This window comes from Mustela lutreola, chromosome 10 (genome assembly GCF_030435805.1).
Source record: "Mustela lutreola isolate mMusLut2 chromosome 10, mMusLut2.pri, whole genome shotgun sequence".
NCBI lineage: Eukaryota > Metazoa > Chordata > Mammalia > Carnivora > Mustelidae > Mustela > Mustela lutreola.
In genome coordinates, this window is record NC_081299.1 from 33374088 (window position 1) to 33393797 (window position 19710).

At 43.1% G+C, this 19710-nt stretch overlaps 1 protein-coding gene across 4 annotated transcripts in view; it reads left to right on the forward strand.

The window, feature by feature from the left end:
* The window catches only part of CFAP57 (cilia and flagella associated protein 57), a 68516-nt gene that overhangs the window by 8207 nt on the left and 40599 nt on the right, over window positions 1–19710 (forward strand). For all 4 annotated transcript variants that reach the window (XR_009345008.1, XM_059135323.1, XM_059135322.1 and 1 more), the window contains 6 exons: window positions 1030–1237; window positions 3018–3170; window positions 10532–10671; window positions 11662–11827; window positions 12610–12723; window positions 19005–19217. Coding sequence is in view for 3 of the 4 variants with exons in the window: in XM_059135323.1 (XP_058991306.1) it covers window positions 1030–1237; window positions 3018–3170; window positions 10532–10671; window positions 11662–11827; window positions 12610–12723; window positions 19005–19217 (994 nt within the window). In the remaining variant the exon portion in view is untranslated. The remainder of the gene's footprint in view (window positions 1–1029; window positions 1238–3017; window positions 3171–10531; window positions 10672–11661; window positions 11828–12609; window positions 12724–19004; window positions 19218–19710) is intronic.

A 19710-nucleotide genomic window follows, 5' to 3' on the forward strand; every position in this document is an offset into this window, starting at 1 on the left:
TCCAGCACATGACATATGATAAAGTCTTCTCCCCGTGTAACTTTCAGTCCACCATCCCCCTCATACATGACCTCTCCTTTTTCTGTCATGATTTTATTAAGAGCTTCCTAATAAGTCCCCCTGCCCTCCAGTTTGCCATGTTCCTAATCCTGCTGTGGTCTGGTGCTCTAAGAATAAAGCCCAGACTCCTGAACCTGGCCCACGCGTCTCCCTGCTGCTGCTCAGACCCATCTTTACACCCGGAGCATGCACTCCTGCCTCTATCTACCACGCATGTCTCATGCACTCTTGCTTCCGGGCTTGGTCATATGTAGTTCCCCCTACCCCTGTCCTCCAGACCCATTCACACCCTGACGTACTCCTGTCCGTTCCTCAGATCAGCTGGGAGTTCTCAGTCTCTGCTCATCTCAGGTTGCGCGCATCTCTGCTGTAAATGACCTCAGAAAATCCTCGCTACTTGCCGACTGGCTGCTCGCATCCCACCCAGCTGTTCCCTAATGGTCCTTAGGAGTTGTCCCCTAGACTCTACGCTTCTGAGGGCAGGAACTATGTGCCCTCTTACTTACCATTGTTTCACAGAGTTGTTAACACCGCATAATTCCAATAAGTATTTGTTACGTGGAAGGAAGGAGGGAGAGAAGAGCAGGAGGGAGGGGAGGAGGAAGGAAGGAAGGAGAGAGGGAGAAAGTGGAACCCTGGATTCAAATCTCAGCCCTTCCACTCATTAGTTGTGTATCCTAGAAAACTCTCTGAACCACTTTTTCCTAAAAAGGAGGATAATAGTGGATGGAACGACTGTAGTAATAATAGTGACCACACAGGCTGGATGAGACTACCGAATAAATGGGCAACCTTCCAATCTTTGGAGTTTGTGTAACAGTCTGAGGACAAAGGGTAGCATTTAGGTTATGGGACTCACAATGGGTGATTCCTCCCACACCCAAAGACAGCCCTCCCTTCTCATCCCTAGCTGAACTCTCCTCGTTGGAATCGTCTCTGTCAACCTTATATGCTATTTTCTTTTTCTAGCCTGATTGAATTTCCAACCATCAGCTCCCCGGCCCCTTCCTACGAACAGGTCATGTTGGCCAGGAGCCTCAGCCAGCTGACCATGCCCCAGGTGTTCGCCATTGCAGCTTATTCAAAGGGATTTGCCTGTTCCGCTGGTCCAGGCAGAGTTTTACTGTTTGAGAAGATGGAGGAGAAGGATTTTTACCGGGAGAGCAGGGAAATCCGGGTAAGGAGGGAAGGAAGAGCAGAACTGGGGTTCTCTTGGCACCTGTTCTCCTTGAGCAGAGCACGGACAGGGATTTTGCCGGGAGGAAAGGGCTATAGTGCTGAGTGGAAATGGGGACTTGAGCCATTAGTCCCTGTTGGTAGTTTTAGGATGGGGTGCACAGAGTGGGGTTTTTAATTGGGAGGATCTGGATTTGAATTCTGGAAGAGAACTTTGGCAAGTTATATTTTCTCTTTGAAGCTTAGTGTTGCAATAAAAATCGTATTATGATAGATACTGATATTTAACGTCTGGCACACAGGAAGCGTTCAGTAAATGTTTATGGAATAAGTGATACATACCGCTATCGAGAGAAAGATCGTCTGTGCTTGGGGAAGATCCAGGAAGGCTCTGGGTGTCTGGTGGGAATCTCTGGAGAGGGGTCCTCGACGAAGGATAGCAAGTGACGGGAGGGAACAGTTTGGGAATTGCAGGTGGAAGGAACAGGTGAGTCATGGGCACCAGGACAGCAAGCAGGTGGCGTATCTGGGAGATGCTGTGCTTCCCAGTGGAGAGGAACTGAATCACTCGAAAGGAAAAGATGGGAGCTGAGGCTGGTGAAAGATTTCGAATGCCAGCCGAAGGAGTGTGTGTGATTCAGCAGAAGCATTACACTTAGGAAAACCAATCCTCCTGGGGCGTGTAGTGGGGGGTGGGGGCACTTGGAGGCACTGGATGTGCTGTGGCTACAGACACACTGAAGGAGCCAGCCTTGATTCTGACCTTATTGGCGGAGTGACTTGAGACGAGCTGCTGACTCCAGCAAAACCTCTGTTTCTTCCCTGAGAAAGTAGCCCATCCCTGGTGGGGTTACCAAAAGGAGGAAGGAACACCTGTGAAATGATGTGACCAGTGCTTTGTGCTCCTCAGATGATACCTATTACCACTGCCATGCCTCGGAATCCGTGAAGAGGCTGTGTTAGTCTAGCCAAGCAATAGTGAGGTCTAGTCACAGCAGTGAATAGCAGGGAAAGTGGGAGGGAGAAGAGCCTTTGTGCAGGTTAAGCCTGTAGAACTTTCCCTGAGTGGACGTGAGCAGGACCTTGAGCAGGACTGAGCAGGAGCCTCTGGCTCTGGTGAGAAGGAAATTTCTACAGTTGATGAGGACACTCAATAAATGATATAGTAGAAGCAAGTGAGAACTCAGTGGGAGGTAAGGATGTGGAGACACTATGTGCACGCCAACCTTTCAAGAAGTTTGTTAGCAGACAAAAAGCAATGGCAGGGGAAAAGGAAATCTAATGTTACAATGTCTACTTGGCAACTCCCGGCCCTCTCAGGGACTGCTGGCTGGGCTGCTGTGTGACCCTCTTGTCCTTTCTCTGCCCTGTCACCTGCCCCACATGGAAGAGGAGCCGTCACCTTCCCCTCTGCTGCCCTGAGATGCACAAAGTGTGCCCGATGAGGTGACACCCACACTGGGCTTCCGACAGACGGGCAAGGGTGGGATTTAAACAAACACTTGTTTTCAGAGGCGATCTCAAACTGAGATGTAGAGAGATCATTTTCATACGTGCTGCTGTCCCTTAGTCAGCCAGTCATCATGTAAGGGTGAATACGAACCCCACAGAAACCGAAGTGACTGAGGCCCTCCCTTCTCCACATCTGAGGAGGGTCCTGGGAAGCATGCTGGTCTGGGAGTCTGGGAGCGAAAAGTATCTGAGAGACCACTGGAAGTCCCAAGGACACACTGATTGACGATGTGGGAACATTCCTAACAGTTGTTTTGCATCTTGGGCAGATTCCTGTGGACCCACAGAGCAATGAGCCAAGTCAATCTGACAAGCAGGACATCCTCTGCCTGTGCTTCAGTCCCTCAGAGGAAACCCTGGTTGCCAGCACCAGCAAGAACCAACTCTACAGCATCACCATGTCCCTGACAGAGATCAGCAAGGTGAGTCTTCCCCAGCAAGGCTTCCCTCCAGCCCAAGGACTAGTTACCATGTGGGCAGCTTTTATCCGGATTTGCTGAGCCTGGCTCATTCAGCCTCTTCATAAGAGCAAAAGAAACTCTAATCTTAAGATTTCGCTGTAGACATACTCCACTCTCGGTGGGATTGTGATTGCTTGCAGCCTTCTTGGAGGACACGTTGGAGTTGTCTGTCAGGTTTAAATTGTACATCTCCTTTAACCCTGCGGAAGCACTTAAGAGAATTCAAGGTACTCCTATAGCTGCTCATGGACACAAAGATGTACATATATAAAGAAGTTTATTTTTCCTTTTTTGGCTTTAAATAACAAAGAAAGCTAGCATAAAGACACTGCAGACATTGCAACAAAAAAGTACTGTTAAAGATAAAGAGAATCACTCTGAAATACCAAAAGGTTCACTTCACTGAGAAGATAATTTTAAAACCGTATGCACCTGATAGCATGCACTCAAAATACATAAAGCAAAATTTGACAGAACAACAAGGAAAATAGACCATCTACAATCAGAGTAGGAGATTTTAACCTATCTTTCTCAGCAATGGTGTTTTTTCTTAAATAATAGTTTTACTGAGTATTGGTATTTATTCACATGCTATACAATTCACTTATTTAAAGTGTACAATTCAGTGGTCTTGAGTGTATTTACAGTCATGCAGCCATTACCAGAGTCAATTTTAGAGCATTGTCATTGCTTCTGGTTCTTTTTCGCTTGTCCCTGTGGATTTGAAGTACCATCTGAAGTCACTCCCTTAGCCTAGTACAGATTTGCTCCCGCCTACCTTCTTTTTGTTTTTATTGGCAAATATATTTCCATGCACCCAACAAAGCATAAAATATGTATTTTTTCATATAGTGGCTTTCCCACTAAAGTTAAAGAAGAGTGGGGATAAAATATGTGTTTATATTACCTTTTATAATGACATGCTACCTTTACTGGTGTTGTATTTTTCGATGGATTCAAACTACTCTCTGGAGTCACTTCTTTTCAACGTGAAGAATCTCCTTTAGTATTTCATATAGGCAAGTCTGCAAGCAGTAAACTCTTTTAGTGCTTGTTGGGGATGTTATTTCCCTTTCATTTTTAAGACATAGCTTTGCCTGATATAGAATTCTTGATAGACAGTTTTTCCTTTGAGTACTTTGAATGTGTTATTCTACTCCCTTTTGGCTTCTATTATTTTTGCTGGGAAATCTGCTGTTATCTTGTTGGAATTCCCTTGTAACTGATCAATCATTTTGATCTTGGTGCTTTCAAGGTTTTTTGCTTTTTGTTTTTCTTCAGTTTTTGAAATTTTTACTATCACATGTCTATGGATCTCTTTGTGTTTATCTTTCTTGGAGTTCATTCAGCTTCCTGGATGTGTACATTAATATTTTTCAATAAGTTTGGGAAGTTTTCAGCCATTACTTATTCAAATATTTCTCTGCTCCTTTCTCTTTCTCCTCCCCTCTGGTATTCCCATCATACATATGTTGGTGTGTTTAATCGTGTTCCACATTGACCTGCAATTCAGTTCATTTTTCTTCATTCTTTTTTCTGTTTTTCAGATTGTGTAATCTTTATTGATCTGTCTTTAACCTCACTAGTTCTTTCTTCTGCTAGTTCAGATCTCTTTTGAGTTCCTCTAGTGGATTTTTCACTCCTGTTAATTGTATTTTTCACCCCCAGAATTTTTTTCTTTCTTTTGATAGAGAGAGAGAGCATATACACAAGCAGGGGTGGGGTGTGAGCAAAGGGAGAGGGAGAGAATCTTAAGGAGGTTCCATGCCCAAAGTGGAGCCTGATGTAGGGCTCAATCTCACAACCCTGAGATCATAACCTAAACTGAAATCAAGAGGCAAAAGCTTAACTGACCTGAGCCACCAAGGCACCCCCATGAATTTCTATTTTTTTATTAGTTTTATTTTATTTTTTAATTAACATATAATGTATTATTTGCTCCAGGGGTACAGGTCTGTGAATTGTCAGGTTTACACACTTCACAGCACTCACCATAGCACATACCCTCCCCAATGTCCATAACCCAACCACCCTCTCCCTACCCCTCCTCCCCCCAGCACCCCTCAGTTTGTTTTGTGAGATTAAGAGTCTTTTATGGTTTGTCTTCCTCCTGATCCCATCTTGTTTCATTTTTTCCTTCCCTACCCCTCAAACCCACCACCTTGCTTCTTAAATTCCTTGTATCAGGGAGATCATATGACAATTGTCTTTCTCTGATTGACTTATTTTGCTCAGCATAATACCCTCTAGTTCCATCCACATTGTTGCAAATGGCAAGATTTCATTTCTTTTGATGGCTGCATAGTATTCCATTGTATATATATACCACATCATCTTTATCCATTCATTTGTTGATGGACATCTAGGTTCTTTCCATAGTTTGGCCATTAGGGACATTGCTGCTATAAACAATGAATTTCTATTTTTTAAATAATTTTTATCCCTTTTTGATATTCCCTATTTGATCTGACATTGTTATCAGAAGTTTCTTTACTTCTTTAATTATGGTTTTCTTTAGTTCTCTGAATAGATCTATAATGGTCACTGTGAAATCTTTGTACTTTGAATCCAATACCTGGTCACTCTCACAAGCAATTTCTGGTGCCTATGTGTACAAAAATGCAAATTAAAACAAGTCTGAGATCTTTCCTTTTTTTTTTTTTCAATGACACTTTTCCTTGCTTTAATATTTTTTAATCTTTTTTTGCTTTTGAAATGAACTTTCAATTACAAAATATCAAACTACACTCAAAAATGCCAGCTATTGACGTAGTATGGAGAGGCTCACAGCTAAGGACAGATAGCAGTGGCAGGTGGCAGGAGGTGGGAAGTGATTGAAGCAGTGGTTACAAATGTTCACAGGAAGCTAAAACTATTCTGTACCCTAAAGTTAGCATAAGCTAGAGTCTCCACTGCCTTGGTGGGTGGCCTCAGAGTGTTTGGGTTCAGATTCTACAAGGCAATACAGTTCCTTCCAGTTAAGAGTCCTTGGCTTGCACCAGTCACAGGGTGGCCAGATGGCACTAGACCAATCTAGTCTATTGATTTTTCAGACTGTTGTCATAGATGTACCAAGAGACTTCAGGAGCTCTATGCTTCAGTGACAGCATGTAACTTGGGTTTCCTGGCTAGATACGTAGCTCAAGCAAAATCCAAATGCCATCAATGAGCTTCAGAGATTAGTACAGCATGTTCTGCCCTTCCACATTCCTCTTGGCAGTAGTATAAACGTTGTTGTTTTAAATTTGCTGGAAAGTGTTGACATTTAAATAACATTCCTTAATCTAAAACTGAGCTTTGTTTTCATTGGGAACATCCTTCCTTGTTGCAAGGAAGACCTGGCACTTCATTTGCCATCTTCTACAGAAAGCACATTGAGTGGGATGAGGCAGCTGAAGTAGTGTCATGGTGATGTACTACCCCTCTGATTCCCCAGAGAGCAAAGTGACAAGTGGAAGGGCCAACTTTTCAGTAGCATATTCTAGTCATCAGAGTCCTTGGGTAATAACTCTAGAAACTTCATTAGTTGAAAGCACCAATACTGAGTTGGCAGGAGATAGCCAGGGAGTTATGTGCTCACAGATGCTCTAAACTTCTGTCATTGTTAGGGTTGTTGTTAGATAGTCCAAGATGAAAATCTGGCCCTATTCAGTGTACTCATTTGGGGATGTCAGCAGGTTATTGATGTTCTGTGGATTCAGATCGAGCAGGTTGCTATTTAGGTGGGATTCACTGATTTCAGATAATGCTACCACCACTGGATTTAAATCTGCTATGAGATCCCACGGAGAATCCAGAAATCCCTGTTCTTCCACCATGTGAGTATTGATATCATAGACTTTTGCCACACAAAATTGCTGCTGCTGTTTTCCAACGTAGGGATCATCCTTCAAGCACGTGCAAAAGGGCTCACAAAGATCTGGTATAATTTTGTCCACCCAGATACACCCCATGGTCCTGACTGCCAAGGCCATAACTAGAGGATAGGGATCTTCACAGTCCTACACAAAGCTGTTGACAGCCATGATGGCCATGTCTGGCTGACTCTTGGAGTAGTTCATCAAATAGAGATACACAAGCCTCTTTAATTCCAGACTGGTTTGCATACGGTTCACTACATATGGAAAGAGAGAGCTGACATCCTCCCCCACAGTCATGGCAACAGTCACTTTCTTCACAGCCTCCCTCTCTTTTCTTTTTTTTTCCTTATTGAGTTCAGCCTGCAATTGAAAGATTTCTCCTTTTTCATTGATTGTGAAATGCTTGGAGTCAGTTATGGTTTGGGATTTTTTTTTTTAATTTAAATTTTTTAATTTAAGTTCAGTTAACATAGAGTGTATTATTCGTTCCAGAGGTAGAGGTCAGTGATTCTTCAGTCCTAGATAATACCCAGAACTCATTGCATCACATGCCCTCCTTAATGCCCATCACCTCAACTCCCTCCCCTCCAGCAACCCTCAGTTTGTTTCCTATGATTAAGTCTCTTGTGGTTTGTCTCCCTCTCTGATTTCATCTTGTTTTATTTTTCCTCCCCTTCCCCTATGATCCTCTCTTTTTTTTTTTTTCTTAAATTCTGCATATGAGTGAGATCGTATAGTAATCGTCTTTCTCTGATTGACTTATTTCACCTAGCATGGTTTAGGATCTTTAATGTGAGACAGAGGCAAGGGCAGGGGTGGCCGCAGCAGCCAGAGAGCATGGCCCGAGTGGTGGGGTAATGGTTTCCTGCACGTCACAACTGAGAGTCTTCTTTGTAAGAATTATTTTTAATATATTACCAAAAATTAGAAAGTCAGATCTCAGAGACTTCTGAGAACAAGGGAGAAGGGGGATCCTAATGTGATGGTGATGGGGATGTAAACCCGCACAGGTATTCCAGAGAGCAATCTGGTAGTTCTTGGTCAAATAGAGAATGCATACATCTTGTTACCCAGTGGTCTGGCCCTAGATGCATACCAGGAGCTATATCATGCCGGTCTGCTAAAGAACATCCCCAAAGGCCTTCACCTTGATGTTCGTAGGAATGGAGAGTTGAAGACAACCCAGATGTCCATTCCTAGGAGTGATAGAAAAGTGAAGTAGCTGGATTCATTCTACAGAATACCAAACCTAAGTTAGAAGCGATGATTATACATATGACAACACAGATGGTTGAGAGAAAAATGTAAAATAAGAATGCAATCTGAAGCACATGCCGTTTACAGAAATATCCAAGGACAGAAATGAAACACATTGATTGGTGCCTTTGAGAGGGAAGAATAAGAGTGAAAATTAAAGAACAGAGAAATGAAATAAACATAAAATAAAAAATGACCATACATGAATTGATTATGACGGTCTACAGCTCTGCCCCTGGGATATAAAATAAAGAGAATAAAGATACCAAATCAAGGAAATAGGAAGCCAGGTCATCAGATGAGCTTTGGGAATGGGAGAAGAGGAAGAGCATTTGAAGGGCCTAGAAAGAGAATAAATAGCATGAAATTGGTATCTCTTGTAGATTCAGGAAGTGAACTTACTGAGAAACCTGGCAGAGTTACTGGGTCCGTTGGAGGGTTGCGGTCTTGAATTCTAAGTGAAACCAGTAAGCCTGCTTGCCTGATTCTCCATCATTGTACAGCTTCTCAGGCAAAGGCACAGAAAAAAACCCAAAAAACGAAAAACAAAAAAGGAAGAACTACTGCTGTTCTTTTTTTTTTTTTTTTTTTTTTTTTTAAGATTTCATTTATTTATTTGGCAGAGATCACAAGTAGGCAGAGAGGCAGGCAGAGAGAGATGGGGAAGCAGGCTCCCTGCTGAGCAGAGAGCCCCATGCAGGGCTCCATCCCAGGACCCTGGGATCATGATCATGACCTGGGCTGAAGGCAGAGGCTTAACCTGCTTAACCCACTTAGCCACTCAGGCGCCCCACTATTGCTGTTCTTAAGATAAGAGACTTGAGTATGTTTAAAAGCTGGTAGGAATGTACCAGTAGAAACAAGGAGGTTGAAGATATTGGAGAAAACAGGGGTAAGACATGGAGAAGAATGGGAATAATTGTGCCTGCTCATCGTCCCCAGCACGGCACCTTTTCCTCCGAGGTGGTAAGGAAGGGAGAGGAGAGAGAGAAGCTAATAAGTGGGAAAGGGCCAGGATTTGACGGAACTCTCATCCCAGCCTTTGTCTGCACCTGATTGAACTCCCCGGCCATCACTCCTCCTTCAGGTGTCCCAGCGGTAAAGCCCCCAGTTACAGAACACGTGGGGCCTACACAGCCAGTGTAATAGAATATATTTTCCTGTCAAATATTCACCCAGTTCCCACTGCTGGAGAGGAATTTGGCAGTACCTTTCAAGGTCTTTAGAATTTCAAATGACATCCCCCTCCCCTTATTCTATTTCTAGAAAAGTATCCATTGTGTCAGTCCCAGCCTGCTGATGGCGATGCTATTGGCTAGGAATGCCTGAGGCACTTGATCAGGCCCATAGTACTCCTAGCAAACCCCCGGACGTTTCTTCCACCAGGGACAGAGATGTGGCTGGACCAGACCTTTTGTTTCTCACTAAGATTGCAGGAGGCACTTCAGCAAAAACCCTCAGGGAACTTCGGGGAACATGATTTATTACTCACAGGCTCTGGAGGGTACAGAGCACCCATGAGGGCCACACGGTGAGGTCATGGAGAGAGAGAAAAAGAGAGAGGGCACGGGACTTCGCTTATATGAGGCAGTAAAGGTGGGATGTCTAGGATTATATGTGTTCACTCTTTATGGGCTAATTGAAGGCTTAAGGGCAGGATTGAGAGCACAGGAAGGGAGAAGTGGGATCAATCAAGCGGTCAGTGTCTAAGTTATCCAGGGCATTCTGAAAAAAGGACCTCCATGGGTAGGGGCACTCTACTTCCTTACCTGGTGGTTTCGCTAGCAACCGGCAATAAGTCTATTCAGGTGGAGGTATTTGGAAATGGATGCCTGCATATTCAAAAGCTTAGTGTTGGACACTCACACCTCAGGATCTAAGGAGGTAATCACAGAGGTACCCAGACATACATGCAGACATGTTTAGCCTGGTTACTCCTAAATAACAAAAAAATGGAATCCACTGAAGTGTTCCCACAGTAGAGGAATGGTAATTTATATTAAATTCTGGCATAGCTATAGAATAAAATATTGTAGCGCCATTAAGATAATGTTTTAAAATAAGATACATGATACTAAAGCAGTCTTCCTACAGCCTGATTCCTGGGCAGCCAGGCTAACTGATGCTCCTGATAGTACTGAGAGCTGACTGTGCACAGCCAGCCTCTCGCTCACTCTGCCAGATCTCACTCTGTGATTTCTCCAGGGGGAGCCCGCTCACTTCGAGTATCTGATGTACCCCTTGCACTCGGCATCCATCACTGGTCTAGCCACGTGCATCCGCAAACCCCTCATTGCCACCTGTTCTCTGGATCGATCCGTTCGCATCTGGAATTACGAATCAAAGTAAGGATGAAAGGCATTGCTATTGCAGTGTGCAAGATTTCAGTTGTTAAATTTGTTCATGTGAAATGTTTTAATTAGAAAATTTTAAAATGTAATTGCTTAGAAGCTTTCAGTTGGAAAAGAATTATTTTTTAAGATTTTATTCATTTATTTGAGTGAGAGAGCACATGCAGGGAGGAGGGGCAGAGGAGGAGGGAGAAGCAGGCTCCACACTGAGTAGGGAGGCCAACACAGGGCTTGATCCCAGGACCCTGGGGTCATGATCTGAGCCGAAAGCAGCTGCTTAACTGACTGAACCACATGGGCACCCTGGAAATGATGTTTTTTTTTTAGCAAGTCAGGCAACGTACCTGCTTCCCTTCTGTTTTTGTTTGTGCTTGACCTAGAAGATTGCTTTGTGTTCATTAAATACTTACCACATGCCAGACACCATGCTGGACACTAGGGACATAAAGATAGCACACCAGTATCTCACCTTCTTGTATAACTTCCTATGTTCTTCCAGTTTTCCTATCCCCTCACTCCCATTTGATGTACTTTTTGCCACATCGAGCTCTCAGGATCACTCATTCCATCTCTTTCTCCTTATCCCTGCCCCCGTCACCCTTAACTCCCTAATGAATTTACCCTCCTGGCATAGCTCCCCTGAGAATCTCCAACTTAGTTTGGCCCCACACTGGAATATCTTGGGTCTTTGTGTATGGCCGCTGGGCTGCTGGGAAAAAACTGTATGATCCCTCTGATCTGGTGACTCTAAATGGAGCTGTGCCCTCAGCATCACTAGACAGCTCATTGATCACATCCCCTAATTTCCATACTCATTGCTGGGGACACTCCCCAAAGAACCAAAATCTAGAAAAAAGAGGAACCAATCATTTTAAGCAACAACATGTCTCAAATGCTATGATAAAAGAATTTACCAGATAAAGTGGAGGGCTCAAGGGCATTAGCGGGCTGGACTTCTAATTCAGTAGTTGGTCTTTCTCACAGCACACTGGAGCTATTTAAGGAATACCAAGAAGAGGCATATACAATCAGCCTTCACCCGTCTGGACACTTCATTGTAGTAGGGTTTGCTGACAAACTACGCCTTATGAATCTACTCATTGATGATATACGTTCCTTCAAAGAATATTCTGTCAGAGGATGCAGAGAGGTAAGACGCTGGAGATAATGGTCCAGTTTTGTAGAAAACTGGGGTTGAAATATCAAGAACTCTTGTTCTTTGAGTATCATCAGATAATTGAAGTGAGTGGACTCCCTCTGGAAAAACACGCTCTTGTGAGGTGAGACCAAAGCCTGTCTTAAAGAACTTCAGTGACTTTAAAAGAAGAAAAAGGAAGAAATCTAGTTCTTCTCTCACCACATTCTTGAACGTATGGGCTCCATCTCGTTTTTCTCATGCTCATCAAGATATTTCATAGAACCCCAAGCCTCGTGAGATCCCAGGTGTGATTAATCCTCTCTGTGATTGCAGAGAAACAAAAAACATCAAAAAAGCAAAGCTATCTCAGACTCAGAGTCCCAACTGGAAAGGTGAGATTGGAGACTGAGTGGGGCCAGGGAATATGCATGTTAACAGGGAAAGGCAGGAAGCAGCCCATCGCACTTCCCCCTGAGATGACTGCAGAAACCAGATAGTGACTGAGGGAATTGCTTCCCCACTCTGAAACTTCTAGAGACGGATTGGGTGCTGTGCACTACGATCCAAGCAGCTTCACGGTCAGTGCACACGGCAGTGGCAGCAATCTTGGCCAGTATGAGCTATGGCAATAGCAAAGATGCAGTCCGTCCTCAGTCCTAGCTGTGCCTTCCACCAATTCCCACTTCCGCAAATGTTTTAGCCAGAGCTCTCCAGGAAAAGGAGCTCTTAGCTGTAACGTTCGGACTACTCATTTCTTTCTTTCATTCTTGATGTCTTGCTTTATCTCTTCGCAGTGTTCCTTTAGTAATGGTGGTCACCTGTTCGCTGCAGTCAATGGAAATGTGATTCACATTTTTACCACCACAAGCCTGGAGAACGTCTCGAACCTGAAAGGACACACAGGGAAGGTAAGTGAGTGAGCAGTGTCCAGGGAAATGAGGCGCATAGAGTCAAGCATTTCACTCACTGAGTGAACAAAAGAGAAATGAGCCCTTTCTTCTTGGATTTCACTGTTTACGTGGGGGAAGGAGACAATAAAACAAAAGCACAGGCTAATTACTAATTACAATAAATGCAGTGAAAGAAAAGCATGGGGTGTTATGAGAGTAAATAATGAAAGAGTTGGCATAATTTAGTTGGGGGTGTTGACAAAGGCTGGGTCCTAAGAAAGTAGGAAGGAATTAACCAGACACAGCTGGTGATCACCATTGCAGATAGGAATCCAAAGACCCTGGGATGAGAGATTGCATGGCTGTCAGAGGAACTGAAAAGTCTGTGGGGCTGGTATGTACACATCAGGATAAAACTCAGGAATGAGCCGAGATTGGTGAGGTTAGCAGGGCCCCAAGTACATGGAACCTTCCAGGCCTTTTAAGGATAAAAATGATAAAAAGGGGTTGTCCTCCTTGTTCCTTTAAACCATTGTAGACATTCAGGGCAGGGAATAATATGACCAGATTTGCATTTTAGATTACTTTGGCTGCAGAGAGAAGAATATATTAAAAAGGACAGGGTGGAAATGGTAAAGAGAATATTGTAGATATCTACACTATTTTGGACCACAATGGAGGTGGGACAGATAGGGAGAAGTAGGTGGATTCAAAAGATATTTTGGAAGCAAAGCCAACAGTTTTTAGACAGAGTGGAGGTGGGGTATGAAGAGAAGGGAGGACCCAAAAGTTGAAAGGCTAAGAAGAAAGGTGAAAGAATTTGGAAAGGAAAAGCACTTAAGAAAGGCATTATATGCAGAAGGACCTGTTAAAGATGATGGAATGGGAGTATAAAATAGGATAGTGGTTTGGGATATACATGGCTGGAACACTGAGCACATTCCAGAAGTGGTAGAAGGAGCTGGAAAGGTTGGCTGCATCATAGTGTGTGTCCTATGCCAAGAAATTGGACTGTAGGCGATGAGAAGCTACTGAAAGGATTTAAGAAAGGAAGTAGTGGGATTAGAAGGTACTTCTCCAGGGGTGCCTGGGCGGCTCAGTTGCCTGGGTCCTGGAATGCAGCCCTGCATCAGGCTCCCTGCTCAGCGGGGAGCCTGCTTTTCCTTCTCCCTCTGCCACTTTCTCTCTCACTATCTCAAATAAGTAAGTAAAATCTTGAAAGAAAGAAAGAAAGAAAGAAAGAAAGAAAGAAAGAAAGAAAGAAAGAAGCGAAGGAGCAAACAAAGAAATGAACTTCTCCAAACAGTACTGAGGATGGATTAGAGGGGAGGGAAGTTGGAGGGATGGAGACCAGCTAAGAAGTGAGGGTAAAAGATGAGTCAGGAAGTAAACCGTGGCTTTTGTAGTAGAGACAGAAAGAAACATGATATTAGTTCTATATTGTACTTGTTATGTTGATGTGCCCAAGAAGTATGACACATGAAAGTGGAGGTCAGGAAAGAAGGCTGGAAATGAAGATTCAGGGGATTCGGTGGTAGTGGAAGTCAGAGGCATGAATTACATCACCGAGGGCCTGTGTAGAATCTGAGAAGAATCTTGGGTAGGAGACAGTTGACCAACATTTAAGGAACTGGTTTAGTAAAGAAAGCCTGTGAAGGAAGGCACAGAAGAACTGGGAATCAAGGAATTGTATCACAGAAGCTAAGGAACTCATTCCCAAAAGGATATAGAAGTTGGGGGCATTTAAGGTCAGAGAGGGGCCCTGGGGGGCTCAGTTGGTTAAACATCTGACTCTTGGTTTTGGCTCAGGTCATGATCTCATGGGTTGTGAGATCAAGCCCCATGTTGGGCTCCATGGTCAGAGGGGAGTTTGCTTGAGATTCTCTCCCTCTGCCACTTTCTCCACTTGCACACATGCACACATGTGCTCTTTCTCTCTCTCTCTCTCAAAAAAAAAAAAGAAAGAAAGAAAGAAAGAACATCTTTTTAAAAATTTAAAAATAAAGGTTAGAGAGAAATCCTGTAAACTGACCATTGAGTTTAGCAAGTCACAGGTGGATCAGTGCAGGTGCTATGAAAACACAAGTGTTATTGAGTTACTGACCTTCTTCAGTTTCAACAGTGGGATTGGTCTTCAAGCGACTATGGAGATGCAGATGAAATCACACCAGGTAATTCTGATGCTCTTTCTAGAACTCTGTGCTCCTCGACGGGAGGCCCTCCCTCACCAGCAGCTATTTGTTTCACAACTTCGCAAATATTTATAACACTGGTGTCTAACCAGGAAAATATGTTGGGCTTACATCTGCAATGTATAAAAAAAAAATACAGATGGAGGATGCAATAAAGCCATACTTAAAGGAAAATTTATAACCTTGAATGTATATATTAGAAATATAAAAAAAGATAAAAAGTCAGTGATATAATCATCCACCTCAAGAAATTAGGAAATGAACAGCAAGTAAACTCAAAGAAGATAAAAGGAAAGAAATAATAAGGCTAAGAGCAAAAGTTAATGAAATAAAAAACAAACACAATAAAAGATCATCAAAGCCAAAACCTGCTTTGGATTTTTTTTTTTTTTTTTAAGTAATCTTTACCCTCAACATGGGGCTTGAACTCACAATCCTGAGATCAAGAGTTGCATGCTCTACCAAAACCAGCCAGGTGCAACCAAAACTTAGTTTTTTGAAAATGCAAAATGGACAAGCCTTTGACATGACTGGTCAAGGGAGGACAAAAAAGAGGTAAATAACCAAGGTAAATAACCAGTTTGAGAAATGAAAAGGGGATATCATTACAAATCCTATCTATAATAAAAAAGATCAAAAGAGGATATTTTGAACAACTTTATATAAATTGAATATATAGATGAAACCAACAAATTCCAAGAAAAATTGAGTCTGTAGAGAATTTATAAGGAAAACTAGGCCCAGAGCATATCACTAGAGAATTATATCAACTTGTAAGGAAAAGAATGACACTAATCTTTTTTTCTTAACTTTATTTTATTTTTTCGGTGTTCTAAGATTCATTGTTTATGCATCACACCCAGTGCTCCATGCAATACGTGCCCTCCTTAATAACCACCAGTTTCATCCTAACCCCCCACCACCCTTCCCTCCAAGACCCTCAGTTTGTTTCTCAGAGTCCACAGTCTCTCATGGGTTTGTCTCCTCCTCCAATTTCCCCCAACTCCCTTTCCTCTCCTTCTCCCAATGTCCTCTGTGTTATTCCTCATGCTCCACAAATAAGTGAAACAATATTATAATTGACTGTCTCTGTTAGACTTATTTCACTCAGCATAATCTCCTCTGATCCCATCCATGTTGATACAAAAGTTGGGTATTCATCCTTTCTGATGGCTGAGTAATATTCCATTGTATATGTGGACCATATCTTTTTTATTCATTCGTCTGTTAAAGGGCATCTTGGCTCTTTCCACAGTTGGTGACTGTGGCCATTGTTGCTGTGAACACTGGGGTACAGATGGCCCTTCTTTTCACTACATCTGTATCTTTGGGGTAATACCCAGTAGTGCAATTGCAGGGTCATAGGGTCTGTTTTTAATTTCTTAAGGAATCTCCACACTGTCTTCCAAAGTGGCTGCACCAACTTGCATTCCCACCAACAGTGGGAACAATACTTGTTATTTACTGTCTTGTTAATTTTGGCCATTCTAACTGGTGTAAGATGGTATCTCAATATGGTTTTGATTTGAATCTCCTTGATGGCTAATGATATATGAACATTTTTTCATGTGTCTGTTAGCCATTTGTATGTCTTCTTTAGAGAAGTGTCTGTTCATGAAGAATGATGCTAATATTGAAGAAACTCTTATCAAGAACAGAAAAAAGAGCAAATACTTCCCAATATTGTTTTATGAGGCCTGCATTATCATGATACCAAAACCTGCCAAAGACATCACAAGAAAGGGCCAGCCAGTCTTTTTCATGAACATAAAAACATCCTAAACAAAATATTATTAAACCAATCCATCAACATATAAAAAGGATAATACAGAATGACCAAGTTGGATTTATTCCAGCAATACAAGGTTGTTTTACAACTTTTGTTTTACAATTAATATACTATATCACATTGACATAAACATGATTTTTCATCTTTATTATCTCCATAAGTCCAGATACAATAAAAATTGATAACATTTAATATCCATTTATGATTTTAAAAACAACACTTAAAAACTAAAAAATAATGGAACGTCTCCTTTTACTTACTAAAAATCTTATACAAGGAGCACCTGGGTGGCTCAGTCAGTTAAACATCTGCCTTTGGTTCAGGTCGTGATTCCCGGGTCCTGGGATCGAGCCCTTTATCGGGCTCCCAGCCCAGCAGGAACCCTGCTTTTCCCTCTCCCTCTGCTGCTCCCCCTGCTTGTGCACGCTCTCACTCTCTCTCTCTCTGTCAAATAAATAAATAAAATCTTTTTTTAAATTCTTAAACATCTTATGCAAGATATTTAAGAAAACCTACAACAAACGCCCACTTGATCAAAAAATTATGAAAGCATTCCTTCTGAGATAGAGAACAAAACATGATGCCTTCAGTTAGCCTTGTACTGAGTCCTAACCAATGCAATAAGGCAAGAAAAGGAAATATGTGTTAGTCCATGAGCCTGCTATAACAAAATAGCACAGACTGGTAGCTCATAAACTACAGAAAATTTCTCTCACTGTTTGGAGGGTGGGAAGTCCAAAATCCAGGTGCCAGCATGGGTAGGTGAGGGCTCTCTTCCTGGCTGTAGATTTCTCATGTCCTCACAGGGTGGAAGGGGTGACCTAGCCCTTTGGGGCCTCTTTCCTAAGTGCACTAATCAACATATGAACCATGGGGGAGGTGGGATGGGAGGTAAGAGACACAAATATTCAGACCATAGCAAAATAAAAGGCGTAAAAATTGGAAAGAAATAAATAAATCATCATAGATGACATGATTGAGTACGTAGGAAGCTCAAAGAATTTATCTGAAAATAAACTATTAAAATTAGTGAATCTAGGAATACTGTTGGAAATCATGTCCCTATATTTTTTCAAGTGTATTTTTACATAATAGTAACAAACAGAATGCAATTTCAAAGGTGGAGAGGGAGCTAAAGAAGTGGTCAAGGATGTGCCTGACAGGGTAGGAGTCCTGGAAATACCAAAAGAAGTGGCCAGTGAGTCAGGATGTAGGTCACTTAGGAGGAGATTGAGAAAATAAGCAAACATACTGAAGATAATAGGAGGCATGTCTCTCACTGCTGGAGAAGGGAATTACAAATATGACAACAGGGAAAGCCTAGAAAGATGTGTCTTTGTTTAGTGACCTGGCTGAACTAATTCTGAGAAGTCTTTCCTTCCCCTGCAGTGTGCAGCCTTGATGTCTCTGCTCAGATTTTTTTTTCTTCTTTTATCATTCCTTCTGGCTACCTAGGGACTGCCCCTGGGCTGACGTGAGTCACTTAGGAGTCGCAGACTGGGCTTAGCCCCCTGAGCCAGTTAGCTTTTTACCCTTTACTGTTGGATTTGTGTGGCCAGGAGGCTGTCACAGTGCACGGAGTTCACATTTTTTGTTCCTTGTTCAGTCAGAGACTGACTAGTAGTTTGGAGGTTCTCTCTGTGATTGCACCCAAGAGAGTACAGCTTTAGTCATGCATACAGTCTTCCAGGCTGCCAGGAATAAGTGTGATTTTTATCTCTAAGCCTGTCTTCCTGGGAGATGCCGCGGACCAGAGGTGATTATTATTCAGTTAGCGTTAGGTCAGATGTTATGTTTAAACCCCTTGTGCCAGTGAGGCTTCTGCCCTATGTTAACGGGTCCCCATGCAGCTTAGAAGACGTTTTCCAGTTTTCCCCACATCCTGCTCTGACAACTCTTGAGCTGGTGTGGCTGAGCCCATGCACACAGCCCTCCCGACCCCCAGAGTTGTCTCTGTGATTGCAGAAGGGCTCTTCCTGTCCGTCTCTTTCCCTTGTTCTATAAAATAATTCTTATGCTCTGCTATTTTGCTTATATCGTGGACTGAACAGCCTTCTCTAAATTGCTTTCCACCAATATCTCCATGATTTTAGACAACACCCAGAGGGTGGACTTCTTTCTGCTGTGTTCCAAATAAAGTCAGTTTTGTGCTTGCTGAAGGGCATGTACCAGGAAAGGACATGCTGCCTCAGTCTGGTGGAACACGTGAGGCATGCATCCTCCTTTCCCAAAGGAGGGGTGTGTGTGTCTGTGTGTGTGCTCGTGTGCGTGTGCGCGTGCATGCAGATTTTTAACCGGGTTTATCTTCATCCCTATAGGTTCGTTCAATTGTGTGGAACGCGGATGACAGCAAACTGATTTCCTGCGGCACAGATGGTGCCGTATATGAATGGAATCTGTCCTCTGGAAAGAGAGAGACAGAATGTGTGCTGAAGTCCTGCAGCTACAACTGTGTTACTGTCTCCCCTGATTCCAAAATTATCTTTGCAGTTGGATCAGACCAGACCCTCAAGGAGATTGCAGACTCTTCGGTGAGTCGGCCTGGGCCTCCCTCCCGGCTGCTGCATTGGTCTGCAGAAGGTAGCCTCTGTGTGGGCTGCAGGAAGAGTGATGGGAAGAGGGCTCATGAGAACAGGGTCCCTTCTCCTTATAATGTCCAGCCCCTCGTGCCTATTGGGTCAGCTCAGTCACTGTTACTCCTGGCATTTCCTGCCCAGCACCCTACCTGACTGGGTGAAACTGTGGGGCCCCTTTCCGCTTCCGTTTTGCTGGCTGGCCATTAAGGTCTCTTCCACCATCCAAGCCCGCAGGTCAGCAGCATCTCTAAACTACATGCTTACCCTGGGGTAGAAACAGAACTATAGTTCCCGCTATTGCCTCAGCTTGCCACCCTATTTGTTTGAAACCCTCAAACTCTGAATTTTAGGAACTACCTCATTCGGCTCCAAAGAGTTGAGGGAGGAGAGAGGAGCTCAACAAAGGAGCTTCTTTGTACAAATGTGGCTGTGTACTTCTCTGGGCGTC